We start from the raw sequence: 19,226 nt of genomic DNA, 5'->3' as shown, positions 1-19,226 counted from the left end.
TCGAAAATAGGCGAATGACATGGTACATAAATTACAGTTGGGAAATTGACCGGATTGCAATATTTATGAATATGCTCATTCATGATATAATATCATATAAGCATTACATCCATGATAAATAGACTGTTGATCCAACTGCATCTACGACTAATACTCCACCCAAAACCACTATCCAGCATGCATCTTAAGGTATTAAGTTTGCAAGAAACAGAGTATCACAATAAGAAAGATGACATAATGTAGACATGAAGAAGCCAATCAATATGACAAAACCCCGCCGTTTTACCCTTAGTGGCAATAATAAATCACGTGACTTGGCCCTTATTGTCATTGGGTTAGAGCACCGCAAGATTGAACCCACTACAAAACACCACTCCCTCTGAAGAAAAACCCATCGAACTTGGCCAAAGAAGATAGATAGATCAAAGAGCATGCAAAGCTGTTTAATTATAAAACAAATAAAACCTCAACAAATTCAATTGATTTCAATGAATAATCTAATCATAAAGTGACAATTTACCATGTCCCAACAAACACACCACCGCTTACATTGAATTGATCCCGATCATGTGAGAAGCTCACGGGAACATGGTATTGAAGATCCAAAAAGAGAAGAGCCATCTAGATACTACTATGGACCCTAAGGTCCTGATGGAACTATTCACACATCATCATGGAGGCAACATGGGTCGATGAAGAAGGCTTCGGCAATTGCTTCCCCCTCTGGCAGAGCCCCGGAACAGGCCTCCAGATTGGATCTTCATGAAATAGAAACTGGTGGCGGTGATAAAATTCTTCTAAATACGGCGTGCCACCTAGCCATGTGGGCCCCCTGGTGGTCGTCTTCTCCTTCCCTGAAGCTTCTAGGGTCTCTTCTGGTCCAGAAAATCGTCAAAAATTTGCGTCATGTTTTGACCTTCCTACATATGGATTTCCTGCGAAACCAAAACCAAGCACAAAACAAAAACTTTCACTGGGCACAAAATTAACTGGTTAGTCCCAAAAATAATATAAATTGCTATAAAAAGTATATAAAAGTGATAATATAATAATATGAAACAATAAAAAATTATAGATACAGTTGAGACCTATTAGCCACCAATAAAAGGAGAAGGGAATATAAGAGAGAGGGGGCACACTACTATACTTCTTTGCATACATATGTGTTTCATAATGTAGCACATTGATTTATCATATAGAGAGTTTCCATATGCTTTATGTTTCTATACTAGTTGGGGATTTTCCACATAATAGAACTTTGCTTGCATATTCCTATGAGGAGCATCCTCAAATGCTCTATGTCTCTGTGAGCAAGTGAGTTGGATGCACACCCCACTAGTCCATTAGGAGAGCTTTCATACACTCATAGATCTAGTGTGTCCGTTGCATGGCAATTAATTCCTACTCCTTGCACCAATATCGATTATAAGGCGTCTCCATTGCCTGATGATCAGACATGTTGGTATGCGACTTTCTTTATTTTCAACTTCTTATTAAACCTCATCATTATCCTATTTGTCCATTTGATAAGTGTAAATATCAAAGCTCGTGTTCGAACATCGTGTGGGTACTATGTAGTTGAAAAGGGAGTCATGTGATTAGTTACTTGACCGGTGCTCTGGGTCATGTTATAATAAAACATTTGATACGATACAACCTTGAGCATCACGTTTCATGATACAATTGACATTCATTCTAAACCTTATAGTGTTGATGAGTGTGACGTGAAAGTTCTGATCCATGAAAAGCAATAATGATTTTACTTGCATATTTTGATATTATTTGCTTTGTATCAACTATAGACAATTGCTTTGTATCACCATCATTTAAGATCATACGCAATTACATCGAATTGATTAGAATTCATGCTAGTGTCATTCACAACCAAAAAAATATTTTTATCATCTATCTACTCAAGGACGAGTAGGGATTAAACAAGGGATGCTGATACGTCTCAGACTATATCCACAAAACCATACTCCTAATAACCTACGGTCAAACACCATAATAAATTTCACCTGGGAGAGGGGGAGTAGTTCAAATATATCCCCTGGTAACTTTTGAGCAAACTTACCATGTTGCACATGTTAAAGTTACCGTGCTTCTTATGATGTAGTTACTAGCCTTCTTACGATATAGTTACCAACTTTATCATGCCATTTCTTGTTACCAGTGTGCTAATGTTGAAGTTACAAGGATACACATGCCATAGTTTTTATCATGTTGCTCATGCCAACGTTATCAATGCTGAAATTAACCTTTTTGTTGACATTGTAGAAGGAAGAAGGATTCAGATTCCCCCATGACTACGAGTTTCTTTTTGATATTTTTGTGACAACATGTAAAATTGTTTGAGTTGGTTATTGGGTTTAGTAGCTACTTATTAGATATGGGTTCAAGTCCTCTTTTAAGCACTTTATTTCCTTTTTCTTCCCGCCTAGACTAACCGGCATAAAATTAGGAGAGATAGAAAAATTAGTAAGCTGGTTTGAAAATAAAAATCGTTGTAAGCATTGACAACGATCGATCGAAGGGGAGCTGGTGGGGTAGCGATCAAACAGTCTTTTGTTTCCTTTTCTGAGAGGAACAATGAAGCAAACTATGCCTTTCACGAGAAGCAAATATGTGTCTCTCGCAAAAGTTTTTTTTTCTTTTTTTTCTTTTTCGAGAGGCACTATTGTGTCTCTCGCGAAGTAAACCTGTGTCTCTACGAGAAGCAAATTTGTGCCTATCATGAAAGAAAAAAACATGTTTTTTTCCTTTTTCGAGAGACACAGTTGTGTGTCTCTCGCGGAAGTAAATTTGTGCCTCAACGAAAAGCAACTCTGTCCCTTTCACGAAAGAAAATTCGCTTTTTCACGTGATTTTTTTTTTAATTTTTGTTTTGTCTAAAACCTAGGGGGACGGGGCAAAAACCAAAAAACCATCTAAAACCCGAACACACAGGAAGAAAAAAGAAAATCCCGAGAAGACACCCAAAACGTGACACGCGACGGTGGCGCATGTTCAGTCCACCTAAAGTAATCTTTGAAGAGGACCTTTCAATATTATTAGTTGCTGAAATCACTAGTTGAGGAGTACTCATTACAAAGATCACTCCCACCTCCCCAGGTTGCGACAAGTGGTGTGCTGCATGTATGCCACTTGTCGCAACCGGGGAGTTTTCCATTTTTTCGTAGATTCGTTTATTCAAAATGTTTTATCTCTTAAACCATGCGTCCAAATCTTGAACCGTTTTCATCGTTGAATTCCTCGCGTCGAGATATTCAAAACTAGATCCCATGTTGATAGGTTTTGATGAACTTTTTTCACGAAAAAAATCGTACGAAAAAACCAACCTGGGAGCATGTTTTTTTTCATTTTCGAAAGAGGCACGTCCGTGCCTCTCGCAAAAGTACAACCGTGCCTCTCGCGGAAGTAAAACCGTGCCTTTTGCTGAAGGAAAAAAAACAAAAAAACACGTTTTTTTTTCTGTTTTCGAGAGGCACGATCGTGACCTCTTGCGAAAGCACAACCATGCCTCTCACGGAAGCAAAATCGTATCTCTCGCGAAAGAAAAAAAAAACAAAAAATGCGTTTTTTCGTTTCCGAGAGGCACGGCCGTGCCTCTCGCGAAAGCACAACCGTGCCTCTCGCAGAAGCAAAATCGTGCATCTCGTGGAAGAAAAAAAACAGAAAACACATTTTTTCCGTTTTCGAGAGGCACGGGCGTGACTCTCGCGAAAGCACAACCGTACCTCTTGCGGAAGCAAAACCCTGCCTCTCGTGAAAGAAAAAACAGAAAATGTGTTTTTTTCGTTTCCGAGAGACACGGCCATGACTCTCGCGAAAGTACAACCGTGACTCTTGCAGAATCAAAACCCCGCCTCTCGTGAAAGAAAAAACAGAAAACGTGTTTTTTTTTCGTTTCCGAAAGGCACGGCCATGACTCTCGTGAAAGCACAATCGTGATTCTCGCGGAATCAAAACCGCACCTCTCACGGAAGGAAAAAATAATATTTTTTTCCGTTTTCGAGAGGCACAACCGTGACTCTTGCGAAAGCATAACCGTGCCTTTCGCGGAAGCAAAACCGTGACTCTCGTGAAAGAAAAAAAGAAAACACGCTTTTTTCACGCAATTTTTTTTGACCTGAAGCTAAGGAAGACCGATAAAAAACCGAAACATCGAAAAAATAAAAAATGTTTAATAAAACAAAAACATGTGCAGAAAAATAAAAATAAAAACAAAATCCGAAGAAAGCGCCGAGAGCGCGACACGTGACGGGCGGCTGAGAGCGCGCCAAGTGACGCTGATAGTTACGAGGCTCCCGAAGGAGCGCTCGTCAACTTACTCTCTCGGGGCTGGCCCTCAGCGGTGCCGTGCCGGGATGACCCGCATGGTCAGGCCTTCGCCCGGCACGGCACGGCCTACCCAGACCCTTTTATAGTCGGGCCAGGCCATTTGGCCAGTTTTTGTGTCACGTTGATGATGTCCATCTTGAAAGGCGTGAGGCTAATGTTGAAGCCCATAAGTTAGCTAAATATACTGTCTTTATTTTTAGGGCGTCATGTGGGGCTTGACCAGCCACATGACCAGATTTGTATCCCATACCTTGTGGATTTTGAATAATAAAAGGCTTTTACCCTTAAAAAAAGGGAAAACTTTGTTTTTGCCAACTTTGTTTATGCCATTCTAGAATTTGACATCTTACTTTTGCCACTCTTAACTTTTGACAATACATTATACATCACAACTGCCATTCCATGATAAAAACGATGATTTTTCATTTTACTTTTGCCACTCTTTGCTTTTGACATGTATCACAATTGCCACTCTAAATTTTTTGATTTTGCCACGGAACGGCAAAAGTGATATATTGTCAAAATCTAAGAGTGGTAAAAGTGAAATGTTAAATTCTAGAGTGACTCAAGCAAAGTTGACAAAAACTAGAGTGGCAAAAACAAAGTTTACCCTTAAAAAAATGATGATGTCCACCCTGACCAATTTGAGCGCAGGAAGCAAAGCTGAGATTGTCTCAAAAAAAAAAAGCAAAGCTGAGAATCGATGCCCACCCAGCTCCGGCTTCTCCGGCGAGGCTACCGAGCCGCCGCCGCCGCCACCGTCGCGGCGTCCAAGGCAGGGGCGGAGAGGAAGGTTCTTGATGGAACCCCGGCGGCGCTCGGCTTCCGGATGCCGGCTGAGTGGGAGCCGCACGACCAGTGCTGGATTGGGTGGCCGGTCAGTACTGAGGTGCTCTTGAGTCTTGACTCTTGAGAGACCTGGTTGCTCTTTCTTGAAGTTTTATTTACTTCTGTAAACATTTACAAGAAGGAGGCCAACACGGAACCCTAGCTAGATGATGAAAATTTCACAAAATTTCATTCATTTGCCGATTTGCGGTCTTTACATTTCGGAAATGTACCGTTGTTATGGTGAATTGGTGATTGCGGACCATACTGCACAATGTTGGTAGTTTTTATAAACAAATTTCTTCTAGTGAGATATAGTGGACCAATGGTTGACTACATTGGACGTAGTTAATTATGTGGTAGTAATTCATCTTTTTAGTATGATTTGTTCACCTTCATGTTGATGTTACTACTGATTTTAGCCTGTGTGGAATTGCGTGGCAGTTTGCCTTTGTGCTCTTCCGAAGAAATGCTTGCCACATTTCTCGCATGGCCTGACAGTTAAGGATTTGCACTGGAGGCTCACATATTTGTACTGCTATATGCCAGGATGCTCAAGGATTTTGGAGAGATGCGGCTGCCCCTGCTCAAAAAGCCTTTGCAAATGTTGTAGATGTAATCTCAAGGTTTGAGCCTGTCACTGTATGCTGTAACGCTGCCCAGGTATGCAGACTCATCCATCAGAGATTCCTTTTTTTTTTTGGGATCATTTGTCAGAGATTCAGGATACGAATATCATCGGCTTCAATTTTTGTTGGTTTCACCCTAGAAGTTTACCTTTGTTCTATTTTTTGCACCCGTGGAGTACGCGAGGGTAGCCCATTTGATGGAACATAAATCCAATGTTAGAGTGGTAGAGATGAGCGCCTATCTTGTTTGGTTGCGTGATTTGGGCCCCAGTGTAAGATTCCCCCTCTCTGTTTTATGGAGGAAATCGCTGTACTCGCTGGAAATGGCTTTGTTGACCCACTATTTGTTCTATCATCAGTTTGTTGTGCGTGAAGGCGACGCAAGATCGAGGAGAGAAATTGCAGGGGTGGATTGGCAGTACAATGCATATGGAGGTACTACCTCCATCTCCACAGTCTGTGATATCAAGAAATATGTACCAACATCTAATTTGTGCTGTTATCAAGGTTATAATGATTTATTTGGGCCAGAAGATCATCAGCTCAATAGGAGAAAAGGTATATCCTGCCATTGTTTTGAACTACCGTACTTTTATTTTTATCATTATATTTGCACAGTTCTTAATGTACCCATAAAGTTGCAATATGTGGCTTATAGTCTTACTTTTTGGATATTACCGTGCATTTTTTTCTGCTACCACAGTTTTCTTTTATGTGAGAATATAGTTGACACATGCTTTCGGTGCATTCAAATGCCAAAGTTTTTCACTTAGAGCTTCAATTTACATGTTACTGCAACCTAATTCTGGAGCTCTGGGCAGCTAATGGGTAACATGTATTGAATTCAACAAACACTTCTTGTTTGGATCCACAGGACATGAAGAACATATAACTCAAGACAACCTTGTTGCCAGGAAGGTAATTTTTTACTAAATCCCAAATCACAAGCATTTAATATTTTTTGGCAACTAATCACTCTAGTTTGTCTTGTTTAATATTTGAGTTCTGGGTAGTGCTTACTATTATTTTTTATTTGTAGGTTTTGGAATTGGAGAGGATTCCTAGGTTTGAAACCAATTTTGTTCTTGAAGGTGGAAGCATTCATGTCGACGGAGAAGGTAGCATGGAGATGATCAACCCACTTAACTTCTTCCATGTTTCGAAAACACTTTCTGCTCTCTGAAAGATTAGAAGTGCTGGCCATTCTATTTCCCCCACTTTATTTGTCGCAGAAGTGCTGTACTGCATTCTTGCATCCTATGCTATTAGAAATTTTTATCCTTATAATTTGGATTTAGTAGAGCTCTCTTATATTTGAAATTTTTATCCTACTGATTCTCAGATTTAGATTTTGTAGAGCTCTCTAATATTTGCATCCTATTGCATAAATCAAAGGCACCTTCCCCTCTACACAGGAACCTGTATCACCACTGAGCAGTGTTTATGCCATGGAAACAGAAATCCCCATATGAGTAAGGATGAGATAGAGAACCAGCTGAAGACTCATCTTGGTGTGTCGAAGGTCATATGGTTACCCAAAGGGCTTTACGGTATGTTATTAAAAGTCAAAAACACCCCATATTCGTAGTGTATAAAGTGATTTTTTTTTCTTCTGTACCATTTACTTAAATTACAACCTCTGTAACAAAATGTAGGACGGTTTTTTGTAGCCAACTAAACCGAAAAACGTCTTATACTTTCTTACAGAGGGAGTATCATTTTGGTGCTTACATTGCTACCGACTTGCTACTGAGCCTCTGACTCTGCAGGGGATGAAGTGATCAGTGGGCATGTTGACAACATATGCTGCTTTGCGGGACCATCCACTGTCCTCTTATCATGGATCGACGACAAATCTGATCCTCAGCATGAACATTCAGCTGCCGCATTCGATGTTCTGTCCAATACCACTGATGCCAAGGGCCGGAAGTTAGATATTATCAAGATTCATGTCCCTGGGCCACTGTACATGACTGAAGAAGAAGCACAACCATTTCTAGGCTTGGTAAGGGTATTTGATACATATATTTTTAAGTTTTGCTTTGCAGTCTTACCCTAGTTCACCCGATGTTAAATTCCTTTACAACTTAAGCAAATTTACATGATTTCAGCTTTGCCGGTATTTGTTGGACAAAACAGATAGTTTCAGTGAGTACTCCTTAGGAGCTCGCGATATCTCACTGGTTCTTGTGTGGTGACAATGTATGATGGTTGCAGGTGGCATTAGGGCAGCAGAGGCTAGCTGGGTCGTATGTGAACTTCTACATCGCCAATGGTGGGGTTGTAGCACCAGCCTTTGGTGACAAGTGGGATGAAGAAGCACGCAAAGTTTTGGAGAAAGTGTTTCCCAAACACGAGGTAATATCTCCAGCCACACATTAGCTAGAAACTTAATCGGCGCCAGAGATTTTTCTCGTACCATCCTCCTATTCGTCTGGAGCCTTGTACTTATACTATCAGTAATGGGTGTTTAAGATTTCTTCGGGCCGAATGTGGATAGTCAGTAGCACTGCGAAGTTTGTCTATTGGAAATCTACTCAAATTGCTAACATTGGAGTCTTGTTAACATGTGCATATTATGCATAGGTCCATCTGTATCTTACTCGAAGGAGATTTTTCTTATGTCTCTCTCTCTATATAACATGAATACAGTCAATCTCAATGGTGCGGATTATACCTTTGTACACCTCTCTTTTTGTATCATGAGTTCATCCATGTGATGTGATTTTGCTGCCTGTTGCAGGTGGTGATGGTGGAAGGGGGGAGGGAGATTGTCCTCGGAGGAGGAAACATTCATTGCGCGACGCAGCAGCAACCTGCCGTTTGCTCCAATCCCTCTGATGCAGACACCATGTAGGATCAGGGTTGAGGGAAGGGGCGAGAAGCTGGCACCATGATGGACAGGCAAAAGAAAAGGAAAGAGGACACTACCAGCATATACGGTGGTACTGTTGCCCACTCGAAGATAGACAGTTCATGCCTGACGTGTCTCGTGGTCTCAGGGAGCAACAAGTCCTCTGAAAGTCTGCAAACTGAACGAAGCATACGCAAAGTTCAAGTGTTTCTCTCTTCTTCTTTCTTTTGCACAAATCTCTTCTAGGTAATTTGTAGTAATGTTTTTTTACTATTTCTAGGTTGCCTATTTTTCTGAAGCCTGGTTATTTTGCTGAATAGGAGGATTGTTCTGAAGCCTATTTCTAGGTTGCCTGTGAAATCATACAAATAACTCATACTATTTGGTTGCCTATTTTTCTGAAGCCTAGTCATGCACAGGACCTCCTTTGCAACTCTAGAAATTGTTCAGGAACTTATGAGTGAAATCATACAAAATAGTCTTTTCTATGAAATTGTTTCAGCCTCTTTGATCTGCCAGATTCTTACTGTGCAATCATAGAATAAAGACCAAATTGCATTGGCATGCTTCCCTGTATTCTATAGGGTTGATTGTTGCATGAATTTGCACCAAATAGTGATTGATCCAATAATAGAGAAAACATAGTATCTCCAAGATATTTGAGCCAAAATAATTTAATATAAAGTGCAGTGCAAATGATTCCTTAAAAAAAATATGTCTGCAAGCATACAAATTAAGCTGCCTGCATGAGATAAATCCGCAAACATCACAATCCCCCAAAACCCTTTATGTTATTTTTTTTCTGTGCGGGTCCTTATGTTGTTATTGACCGGGTGAAACAAAAAAAAAGTTATGTGTGAAACTATGGAAGATCTTCTAAGGATAAGCAATTCCATCAAACTGAGTGTATGGCATGCGGTACCGAGAATATCAATATACCCTATTTTTGCAATTGCTCAGATACTCTCTTTTAGCTAAGTCAAATTTTCAGTGCAAGACTTCAGTTAGATAATCCGTAAGATAATCCTAAAAAACAATTGGTTGGATGCAAAGTATTCTCTTAGCAGGAGGTGATGACCCTGCTGATAGCGAGACTAATATGGTGATTTGGTCATCTGGTCTTAGACTCTTAGCAAGCATCGATATGTTGTTCTTGCAATTTCTTAAAAAGAAATCAAATACTGTATCATAATCCTAAAAACAAGTAGGCTTGTGTCTCCGTCTCCCAAAAGAAGATCTATAATTTTTTCTCTCAAGTCAAACGGTACAAAATTTGATCAAAATTATAGAAAAAACTTTAAACAACCACAATACAAGATTAGTAACACTAAATACACAATAAGATATATTTTTATACAGTTTTGCTAAAGCACATCTAGATGTGCCATAAGTATTGCACATCTAAGTCATATGTCATTGATCTTACATTGAGATTCATGTGAATATTTTCTTTTTCTTTTTTCTTTTTCTCTTTATGCTTGATTCACTCACTTAAATGTGCAATAATTAGAGCACATCTATATGTACCCTAGACACATTATATTATATAGATTTGATATTGTAGTAGTTGTGAATATTTTTTTCCTAAAACTCGGTAACTTTTGTGCAGCATTTAACTCGAGACAAAAGTTATAAGCCTATTCTCAACTGATAGGTCTCTAAATTTTCTATATAAACCACCTAATTTAGTAAGAGTATTTGAAAAATATGAACAAGGTAAATTTTTATATGGACGTTGCTGATGTTTTTTTTTTTGCGGGTTAAACGTTGCTGATGTTTGATCCATGTCAAAATCTTCATAAGCACAAATAAATCAAAGACCAAAGATTCATTCCCCGTGCATAGTAATTATATATATATGAAGAGATCATATACAAAAAGGCAAACTCTCCTAGAATTCACGTTTTGAACTTGCAAACTCTTCTCGACAGTTTGCCTCTAAATTCGAAAAAAACACATATATATGCGAGGGCCGGCCCAGCCCAGCCCACCGCACTCTTATCCAAGGCCCAGCCGCTGTTTTCCGGACCTGTGCCCCCCTGTACCTCACTGCCGGACGCAGAAGCAGCAGCAGCGAAGAATCGCGAGGAGATGGCGGCGGCGGCGGCGACGGCGCAGCCAGGGCTCGACGCGCGCGAGTGGGACGAGGCGGCGTACCGGCGTGGCATCCTGCGGGAGCGCGACCTCTCCTGCCGCACCCTCTTCCGCGCCGTCTTCTACGACCAGCGCGACGAAGCCGACCCGGACGTCCTCCTCGCCGCCGCCTCCAGCGACGGCTCCCTCGCCTCCTTCTCGCTGTCCTCCTGCATATCCTCCTCCGCCTCCGCCCACGCCGCCCCCCAGGTTTCGCTTCCCCCCTCCCCCTTCTTCCCCCATCCCTGCTCTATTCCGTGTTTGATACAAACGCCCCGTTCCCCTTGATTTGATTCAGCCGGCTGCCGCCGCGCTGGTCGACCCCGTCTGCATCGTCCAAGCGCACAGCGGCCCCGTTTACGACGCCAAGTTCTACAATGATCCGATTCAGCCGCTGCTCTTCAGGTAAATGCTTCTTCTTTCTCACCAATTCCTCTCTTTTGATGCCGTGGGATTGTCGGCCAAGAGTGTTCTCAAGAAGGAAAATTTACAATGTGATCCATTGCTCGTGACAGCTGCGGGGATGACGGCCACATTCGGGGTTGGAGATGGCACGAGATGCAGAGCTGCCTTCTGCCACTCTCTCTGCAAGGTAATGTACAAGAGCTCCCGTTCGTGGCTTGGTTTGCTAGATTAGTTGGAATTGGGCTTAACTAGCTGTTCTTACATAGATGTACTTTCAGTAAGAAGAGAAAGCTACATTTTTTTTACTAGCAAAGATGTCAATCTTGCACATTCAGCTTCTTGTGCATATTCTTAGTCTCATCTTATATACTATAGTTGATTTACAGCAGTTGAATAAAGAAGTATAAATGAATGAAATCTTATATAGCCTTACTATTTTAGAGCATGAATGAAATCTAAATCAACAGTTGTAAAGGTGCTTGATAGTTGTGCTCACTTCTATGAAACTAAAAATGCTTTTCAGATGCTTTATGTCGATATTATCCCTGTGGCTTGATGAAAAAGATGATAGTTTGTCAATGAGTTGAGTCAAATATATTACTATGAGTGCAGAGTGAAACAAATTATCTGTCTAGCTAAGCTACCTAAAAAATAATGGTTGTTTATTAATACGTAGAGCACTTATTTTGATCTTTCTCATGATATTTTACCATTGCATTTTTCCCCAGGGGATCATGTTGAACCAATACTTGACTTGGTTAACCCTCAGCACGAGTAAGATTCCATACTAAACAATTGGACATGCAGATCTGACAGTTCTTTGTTCCTGAGGAATACACCAGTTCTCTCGCCCTCCATTTTCTCATATATGTTTCTGTCAATTTATAGAGGCCCTTGGGGTGCACGGTCTCCAATACCAGAAAATAATGCCATTGCAATTAGCAAACAGGTCAGTACTTCATATTTGCTTACTTTCACACTGTTTGAAGAAAGCAATCAGCACACCAGCCTCTTATGTGCAGTCTGTTCTCATTCTTCTCGTAGAATGCTTGATTCCTTATTTGGTTCTGTTGGATATTGATTTTCTCCACTACGCTTCTTTCAAACAGGATGGATCTCTTTTTGCGGCAGCGGGTGATGCATGTGCTTATTGCTGGGATGTGGTATGTATTTTCTTGAGGTAAAATATGACATATAGAAGTTCTGAATTAATTAAAATGAAATATGCTTCTGCCTAAGAATCATTTAAGTCACAAGCTTCCATATCCATAGTATTAATGTTCTATGTGACTGCTTGAGGAGGTGTCTGAGAATAGTTTCGATCATGTCTGCTTGTCTCAGGAAAGTGGCAAGTGTAAAATGACCTTTAAGGGGCATACTGACTATTTGCATAGTATCGCAGTTCGTGAAGCGAACCACCAGGTAGCTCATTATTTTAGTACTGTAACATTGTCTTATGAAAACCTGAGCTATTAATGGACAAACTTGCGCTTTTTTTAGGTGGTAACTGGATCAGAGGATGGAACAGCCCGTATCTGGGGTGAGCAATCCTCTCAATTCGAGAAAGTTTTTGTATTTGTTTTTTGTTTAAATATGGCTTATCTGTGCTCTTCCAGTTCCTAGTGGTATTGACAGCAATATCTGCCTCTCTAGTTTGTTCAAAGAAAAAACACGCAACATGCTATAGCAATCTCTGCTCCTATTAGTTTTACTTCTCTGGCCATAAGACTGATGCAACATGCTAACAAAATTTATCGTATGAGTTCAATTTTGGTAGGCTTTTATTCTTTTATCATGCTTATTCATGCTCTTTGTGGACACTCCAGATTGCAGAAGTGGGAAGTGTACGCAGACGATACGTCCAGTACAGAACAAGAAATTTGAGGGCTCGTGGGTCGGCTGCATTGCCATTGATGCGAGTGAAAGTTGGCTGGTATTGGGCACATCTAGCTCATATAGATACTAAGTGTTTGTTAGTTTTAGCCAAGTTTTTTGATATATGCTATGTATCTTAAATTTTTTTTGGGCTGTACTATTCCCAGGCTTGTGGTACTTCTAGTGGTATATCAGTTTGGAGTCTTCTTTCAAATGAGTGCATCTTTAACGCAGATTGTGGTGCTCCTGTTCAAGATCTGTTGTTTGACAAAAATCAAGTAAGTGCTGATCTGTACATTTTCATTTGTTTCCTCCCTGCCCAAGTAAGACCTTTAGTTAGCTGGCTAGGTTGGAATAAAACTTCAAAATAAAGCAGTTTTTATAATGCTCATACCTATGAGTTTTATAGACGAACACTTCTTCCCTTTTTTCACCGATTCAAAATATAAATAGGACAGTAACTAAAACCCATAACACCAAAACTTAACCGAGAACACGTTTAGTAAAACTGGTCAATGGACCTTCCCTTTTGTTCAATAAATTGGTCAATGACTCAGTGTAACTCATGATACATATGGCCACTAAACTAGTGTCCAGTAAACTGGTAAGGTTGCTTCCCTAAAAAAAAAATGGTAAGGTTGCTCGATGCTCATCGTTAGAAATAACTCATACTATTTAGTTTGAAGATGGATAAGAAACATCCACTATAGTAATGCCTTGTAAACTGGTAAGGTTATCTAATGCTCATTAATAGAAAATAGCTCGTCACTAGTTTATAGATCGGCAGGAAATGATCAGTGTATGGTGAACTTCCAAGGTTACTCAATGCCCATCATTAGAAGCGGCTCATCATTGGCTTAAAAGTGGACAGGCAATAATACTGGAGACATATGCTTGTCTTTAGTGAGTTTAGCAAGCACTATGGCTATAACAAACTAGACACCCACATATCCAATTACTTCAATCATTTCCATGCATCTGATATGGTTAAGGCGAACAACAATCCCCACTGGTGTATGATTTATCACAAAAGACTTCGAGATTTATCACTGAAGACACCAGTAGCCTTTTCCAAGCATTTGAGATTTGGTTGACTGCCAAACCAAGACCAAGTAGCTCTCAAGCAGTTGCATAATACAAACTTTGCAGGTCAGAAAAAATGTTAGTGGATCTCCTCTCGAGATCCAGCACACACAAGTGCAGAAAGTATGCAATAAAATGGCGACTTGTCTTTAATGCTCTTTAGTCTGTGGCTGGCAAATTATAATTTGCAATGTTGCTGGATGAGAGAATTGAAATGAGAATATAAGGACGACACTTCAAATAGAGATAAAATAGTCCGTATTCTTCTTCCAAGAAATACCCCATTGTTTTCACCTTAAATTTTATTGGAGATTTACCAGACTATTTATGTGAAAAAGGGAGATGAGTAATATAAACAATAAAGTGACATGCATGGTTTATCTCAACTCTTTTGCTTCCAATAGCATGCTAACTGTTTCGGCATTTTTCCTTTTCATCCATGTCCACTCAGATTTTAGCGGTTGGCGCTGAACCTGCGCTCTCCCGTTTCACGATCAACGGGGTTGTTGTTTCGCAAATAAAGTGCGCTCCTCCATCGGCATTTTCCGTCTCCATGCATTCGTCCGGGGTATGTATCCATGTCCCTTTTGGTGCTCAGTCGAGACCACTTCTTGGGTCTGCATCATCTCCCAATATCTGGGGCTGGAAATCCTGTTCTCACTTGCTTGCTACCCATGCCGTTACAGATGGCAGCTGTTGCTGGGCATGGGGGTCTGGTGGATGTCATCTCTGGATTCGGGAGCCATCTCTGCGCGTTTCGTTGCCGTGGTCTGGATAGGTAATCAGTTACCGAGTGTTGATGAAGCGTCTCTGCGCAATTTCCGTTTGCCACTCCCACATTAGTCAGTGGAGTGCGAAACTGTATTTCTTTCCCCCCTCACTGTTGTAATACTAGTTTCAGTTCAGTCTGCGGAATGATTTCCTGACAAGGATAGATTCTTTGTAAATGTCCTTGTTATAGATATTCTCCTGGAGCTTTTGATACAACCCGTCTCAATCTGTTTTGCATGTGTTAACTTTTGAATTTAGCTAGAAAGAGTCACTCCTGCAACCCTACTGCTTGATGGACTTTGTTTTCTGAGATTAAAATAACTCTCGGTAACTTTAAACTATCAACAAGAACAACAAAAAGATGAAATTGCCACCAAATTGTGCTCAGTTAGTCAACACCAAGCTGAGTAATACAACTTCGCTTACATACATTAAACAAAGAACCAAGTTATAGGCTTGCTGCCCAGGTTTACATGTAGTCGCTACCAACCAGCGACTAATACAACTCCTCTTACATCAAGAAGACAACAAAGTTACATATGCTTACAGTACATTGTCTAAACAGACATACTTACAGTACAGGCTTACACACCGTTCAAGTCGACTGATTTTGAAGTTCCACCACCACTCAGGCACACTATTTACACCTTCAACCCATCACCCATGGAACCAACAGGTGTGCCAGAAATACCCATTTCTGGCAAATATGTACACTAAAACCCTTCCTATATATACACGAAAGGCGTGGCGTGGACCGCGCAGAGATATCACCAGCAAGGCTTCCAAATATGAGTGGTTCTAAGAATTCCATCATTTCATCCTCCTACTCCACAAAGCAGATATCTGGAGCTTTCTTTACCTACCACCTATTCGTCGAACTGCACGCTAGGTAGAAGAACTTACAACCTGGGCAGCAGCCACCCAAAGGTCCAGCCAAGGAGCAATCCCGCGCCGACGATGCCTACGCCAACTGCAAACATGATGGCCTTGCAGAAGCCACCTTCCTTGTTCTGCCTCCTGCCTTTCTTCTTTGCCCTGCCTTTTCGCTCCCCTTCTGGCTCGGCCTTCTCATCCTTCATCACCGTCCAGGGAAGCTCCGGGAACATGGCTGCTATCTGATGCTCTTTCAGCCTGAGCTGGAGGCATATGTTCTCCAGCTGCAGCATTTTCAGCCACTGCTTACACGCAAAGAGGTGCGAGGCCTGACGAAACAGTAGCTTGACGACATGGTCTTTCTCATCATGAGCATTCTTGGCAGCCACCTCGGCTTCCCTAGCCCGTGTCTGCGAATGGCGAAGAGCGTCCAGTAGCTGGGCCCTCTCGGCGTCTTTCTGATTCTGATATGTGGGCTTGCTGCCTGGTGTATGATCACCACTACTATATGAATCCTGCGTGCCCCTGCATTTCAAATGTAATGTAATGATATAAATAAATGCACAGAAATCTGGAAGAAGCTTGGATGAAGGAAAGGGCACCTGAGGTATTTCCAGGAATAACATAATAACAATATACTACAAAAGAGGCATAAAATGGACATCAGTGGACATGATGCCATATTACATTAAAATTAAATTCAGCCAACTTTTACCCGGGTGCATTTACCTTTTATCCAAAATAAGTTTTTTGTTCTTGTCGCAAAATTACCGAAAACAAGTTTAACTGGCTTGCAATTTTGATTATGAGAACGCACAAAGGACTGACAGAGATTCACTACATATATACAGACTGGAGCTAATTAAACAGCCTGTTCCTTTAATTTCAGCCTAACTAGGGTTGGGTGTAATATGCAGATAATGGGGCTATAAAAGATTCCTTGTAGTGAAAAACTACATAATAAACGAAAAGAAAGTACGTATGGCGTGCAAATCTACAAAGGAGGGCTCCTAGTTGTAGTTTTGATGGTTATGAAACAAGACAAATGAAACCACACATACCCATGCGCATCATTTTTGCGAGTCTGTTGCCAGCCTCCACCGTCAGATGAATTCATCTCATTGGTGCTTGAGAGGCTATAGCTGCACATCATAGTGTCGTGAAGTCGAGGCTGCGACTCTTTACCAGAAGAAGATGAATTCCCACAGCCATCCTTGTTTTCATGGCCGTTCAATTTTGCCCCATGAATACGCACTATCTGAGTGGGTTTTGGCAGATCATTGTTCTCAATGTGCTGCATTGCTCTTTCTGCAACAAGCGAAGCCAATCCTTCCTCGTCAGCTACTTGCCACCAGGGCTGAGACTTCCTGTCTTGTTCCCAAGGTGGATCCATCTCATAGCATGCCTTCTTCGGTTTCTTCGGAAACAAAGGATCAAAAGTTTTGAAGTCCATAACCTCTTTATCCTCGTGAAGGAAGTTATTGGAATTTCCTCTGCACTTGAGACTCGTTTGAGGGCACCCTTCGCAAGGTGCTTCAGATGTTTGCTTCATAAAAGCCGTCGAAACCATCCACGGTGGCTCAGAAGGGCACTCGCTCTTCTTCGTGTTGATGTCGTCAAGAGTAGAGACAGGCGAAAAACTGTCCACTTTCTTGGCATTGGCTTCTCCGCCCATGTAATTCAGATGCTCGCCAGAAAGCACCTTGTGGCACCCGAAATTGGGCTGCAGCTGAAGAAACCAGGCATCTATTGGCTGATTGGAGTTCATCGGGTTCCAGTTCAAATGCATGAAATTCGGGATGTGGCAGTCTCGCGGACTGGTGGGGTTCCCGCTGTTTGCTTCATGCTGTTGCATTGTCGGTGGACAGCAGGCCAGTTTTGGAGCTCTCTTTGCATCCTCCTGAAATAAGCAGCGGTTTGCGGCCCGTTGCCAAGCAGCTCTGGCTTCTGCCGCCGCCATCAGTGTCGCATGTCAAGAAGCTGCCTGCACATCAGGAAGTTGACCATCAGCATTAGCTCATACACACATGTCGCATAAAGCGGAAATAGCATCACCAAAACCTTCTATAAGAGATGAAAGCCACAAAGTAACATGCATAACTCACAAACATTCCCGAAATTATTGGATAAACTCAAGCTTATGATGTAAACAATTCACAAACGTCCCCAGTGAACTGCTTCGTGTCGAAATTAATTTGGACGCCAGATATAGGAGTAGGACAGTGCTACGCTGTAAATGATACTAGTACCATGTATCCTATGCTGCTTCCCCAAAGGCCCAAAGGAAGCAACCATTACTATTTCCATCCATCGCCAAGAAGAAAGTAACCGTCGCTACTAATTCCAGTGGTAGTGTGACTTTGGAAGGTAAGTATATAGTAGTAAAAGATTACGCGAGTACCGCCGACAGACCCCCGACCCCGACGCCTATCAAGGAAGCAGAGGAATCATGGCGACCGGATCTGGCCCGGGGAACAGCTCGGATTGACACATCTTTTTAACTTTAACCCCAAACCTCGACTCCATCGAATGATGGCATGACGCCATGGGCAATCATGGAGCAAGAAAAATTTCAGGCGAGGGTTCTTGACCTGGATCGGCAAGAAGTGGAGCCGGGACGAAGTGAAGATTCTGAGCCGGGTGCCGGAAGCTTGAGCGGCGAAGAGGAAGGCGCTGATCCGTGCGGCCGGCTACGAGCTAGTACTATTAGGTGAGACGAGTGGATCAAGAAGTGAACCTGCCCCTAATAAATGGAGAAGGGGGGAGAAGAGCTCGCGGAGACCGCGGGCAGGCAGGGGATGGGATCGGAGCACTCTCTCTTGCGTCCCTTGCGTTGCGTTGCTTGTCTGTCTGCTGCCCCCGGAGAATGACGTGAAAGCAAAGCAAGGGGAACAATCAGACGCAAAGACAGATATTTTTAGTTACTTATTATTGTTATTACTACTGGTGAAATGAAATTTAAAAGAAAGAAATTTTCTCGTCATTTTTTGTTAGGCGCGGGCGGGCGCGCCTCTTCTTACCTTGGCTGGCCGACTGACAGCGCCGCGCCGTGCTTCCGACGAAGGCTGGATTTCCGCTGCTGCTCTGCTGCTCGTCCTCCCCGTCCGTCTTTGACTACGATTTTATTCCCCGGTTTTCCGTTTCTGGGGGCGAGCGAGGGGGGGGATCCGTGCCGTCTCGCGGCCTCCTCGACCTCGACCTCGATCTCGATGGGAATCTGTGGAATCCTATCCATAGGTTTCTCTCTCCTCGTCTCCCTTTGGTTTTCTTTTTTAATAGTAACTTGTATTATTATATTTTGCTGCTGTTTTCTGCTTGGAGTGGTGTGATGGGTGGGGTGGGGTAGGCAGTAGGGGGCGGTGTGTGTGGGGACGTGTGTGCCCCGCTGATGCCGCCACATCACCTTCCACTTGAGCCAGATGTGTGACTCACTC

The 19,226-nt window shown here is 42.1% G+C and overlaps 3 protein-coding genes across 6 annotated transcripts; 2 read left to right on the top strand and 1 right to left on the bottom strand.

The window, feature by feature from the left end:
- Positions 1-4,980: 4,980 nt before the first annotated feature.
- LOC125509141 (agmatine deiminase) lies at positions 4,981-9,070 on the top strand. Of its 3 annotated transcripts, none has more exons than XM_048674041.2 (11): positions 4,981-5,218; positions 5,719-5,832; positions 5,975-6,070; positions 6,158-6,233; positions 6,306-6,356; positions 6,673-6,716; positions 6,838-6,916; positions 7,214-7,348; positions 7,568-7,803; positions 8,016-8,156; positions 8,542-9,070. In XM_048674041.2, the coding sequence occupies exons 1-11, from the start codon at positions 5,045-5,047 to the stop codon at positions 8,653-8,655; spliced, it is 1,260 nt and encodes a 419-aa protein (XP_048529998.1). In that variant the 5' UTR covers positions 4,981-5,044; the 3' UTR covers positions 8,656-9,070. The 3 variants fall into 3 exon arrangements, with proteins under 3 accessions (XP_048529998.1, XP_048529997.1, XP_087382290.1); XM_048674040.2 differs by having other exon boundaries at positions 4,981-5,230; XM_087526164.1 differs by having other exon boundaries at positions 5,975-6,233.
- A 1,613-nt stretch (positions 9,071-10,683) lies between these two features.
- Positions 10,684-15,145, top strand: DWA1 (DWD (DDB1-binding WD40 protein) hypersensitive to ABA 1). The gene is made up of 12 exons (XM_048674039.2): positions 10,684-10,995; positions 11,084-11,190; positions 11,301-11,377; positions 11,919-11,964; positions 12,079-12,139; positions 12,300-12,353; positions 12,532-12,612; positions 12,691-12,730; positions 13,017-13,123; positions 13,233-13,343; positions 14,600-14,716; positions 14,835-15,145. The coding sequence occupies exons 1-12, from the start codon at positions 10,744-10,746 to the stop codon at positions 14,928-14,930; spliced, it is 1,149 nt and encodes a 382-aa protein (XP_048529996.1). The 5' UTR covers positions 10,684-10,743; the 3' UTR covers positions 14,931-15,145.
- Positions 15,146-15,323: 178 nt separating this feature from the next.
- On the bottom strand, positions 15,324-19,053 carry LOC125509138 (uncharacterized). 2 transcript variants are annotated; one of them, XM_048674037.2, is made up of 4 exons: positions 18,813-19,033; positions 18,384-18,642; positions 16,854-17,776; positions 15,324-16,317 (listed from the first exon to the last, which is right to left on the bottom strand). In XM_048674037.2, the coding sequence occupies exons 3-4, from the start codon at positions 17,750-17,752 to the stop codon at positions 15,819-15,821; spliced, it is 1,398 nt and encodes a 465-aa protein (XP_048529994.1). In that variant the 5' UTR covers positions 17,753-17,776; positions 18,384-18,642; positions 18,813-19,033; the 3' UTR covers positions 15,324-15,818. The 2 variants fall into 2 exon arrangements, with proteins under 2 accessions (XP_048529994.1, XP_048529995.1); XM_048674038.2 differs by lacking the exon at positions 18,384-18,642 and having other exon boundaries at positions 18,813-19,053.
- Between the last annotated feature and the right edge of the window lie 173 nt (positions 19,054-19,226).

The sequence above is a fragment of the Triticum urartu genome, chromosome 5A, assembly GCF_056163025.1.
Source record: "Triticum urartu cultivar PI428250 chromosome 5A, HENAU_Tu73, whole genome shotgun sequence".
Taxonomy (NCBI): domain Eukaryota; kingdom Viridiplantae; phylum Streptophyta; class Magnoliopsida; order Poales; family Poaceae; genus Triticum; species Triticum urartu.
Note: the sequence above shows the minus strand (reverse complement) of the source record. Positions and strands in the feature narration are given on the sequence as shown.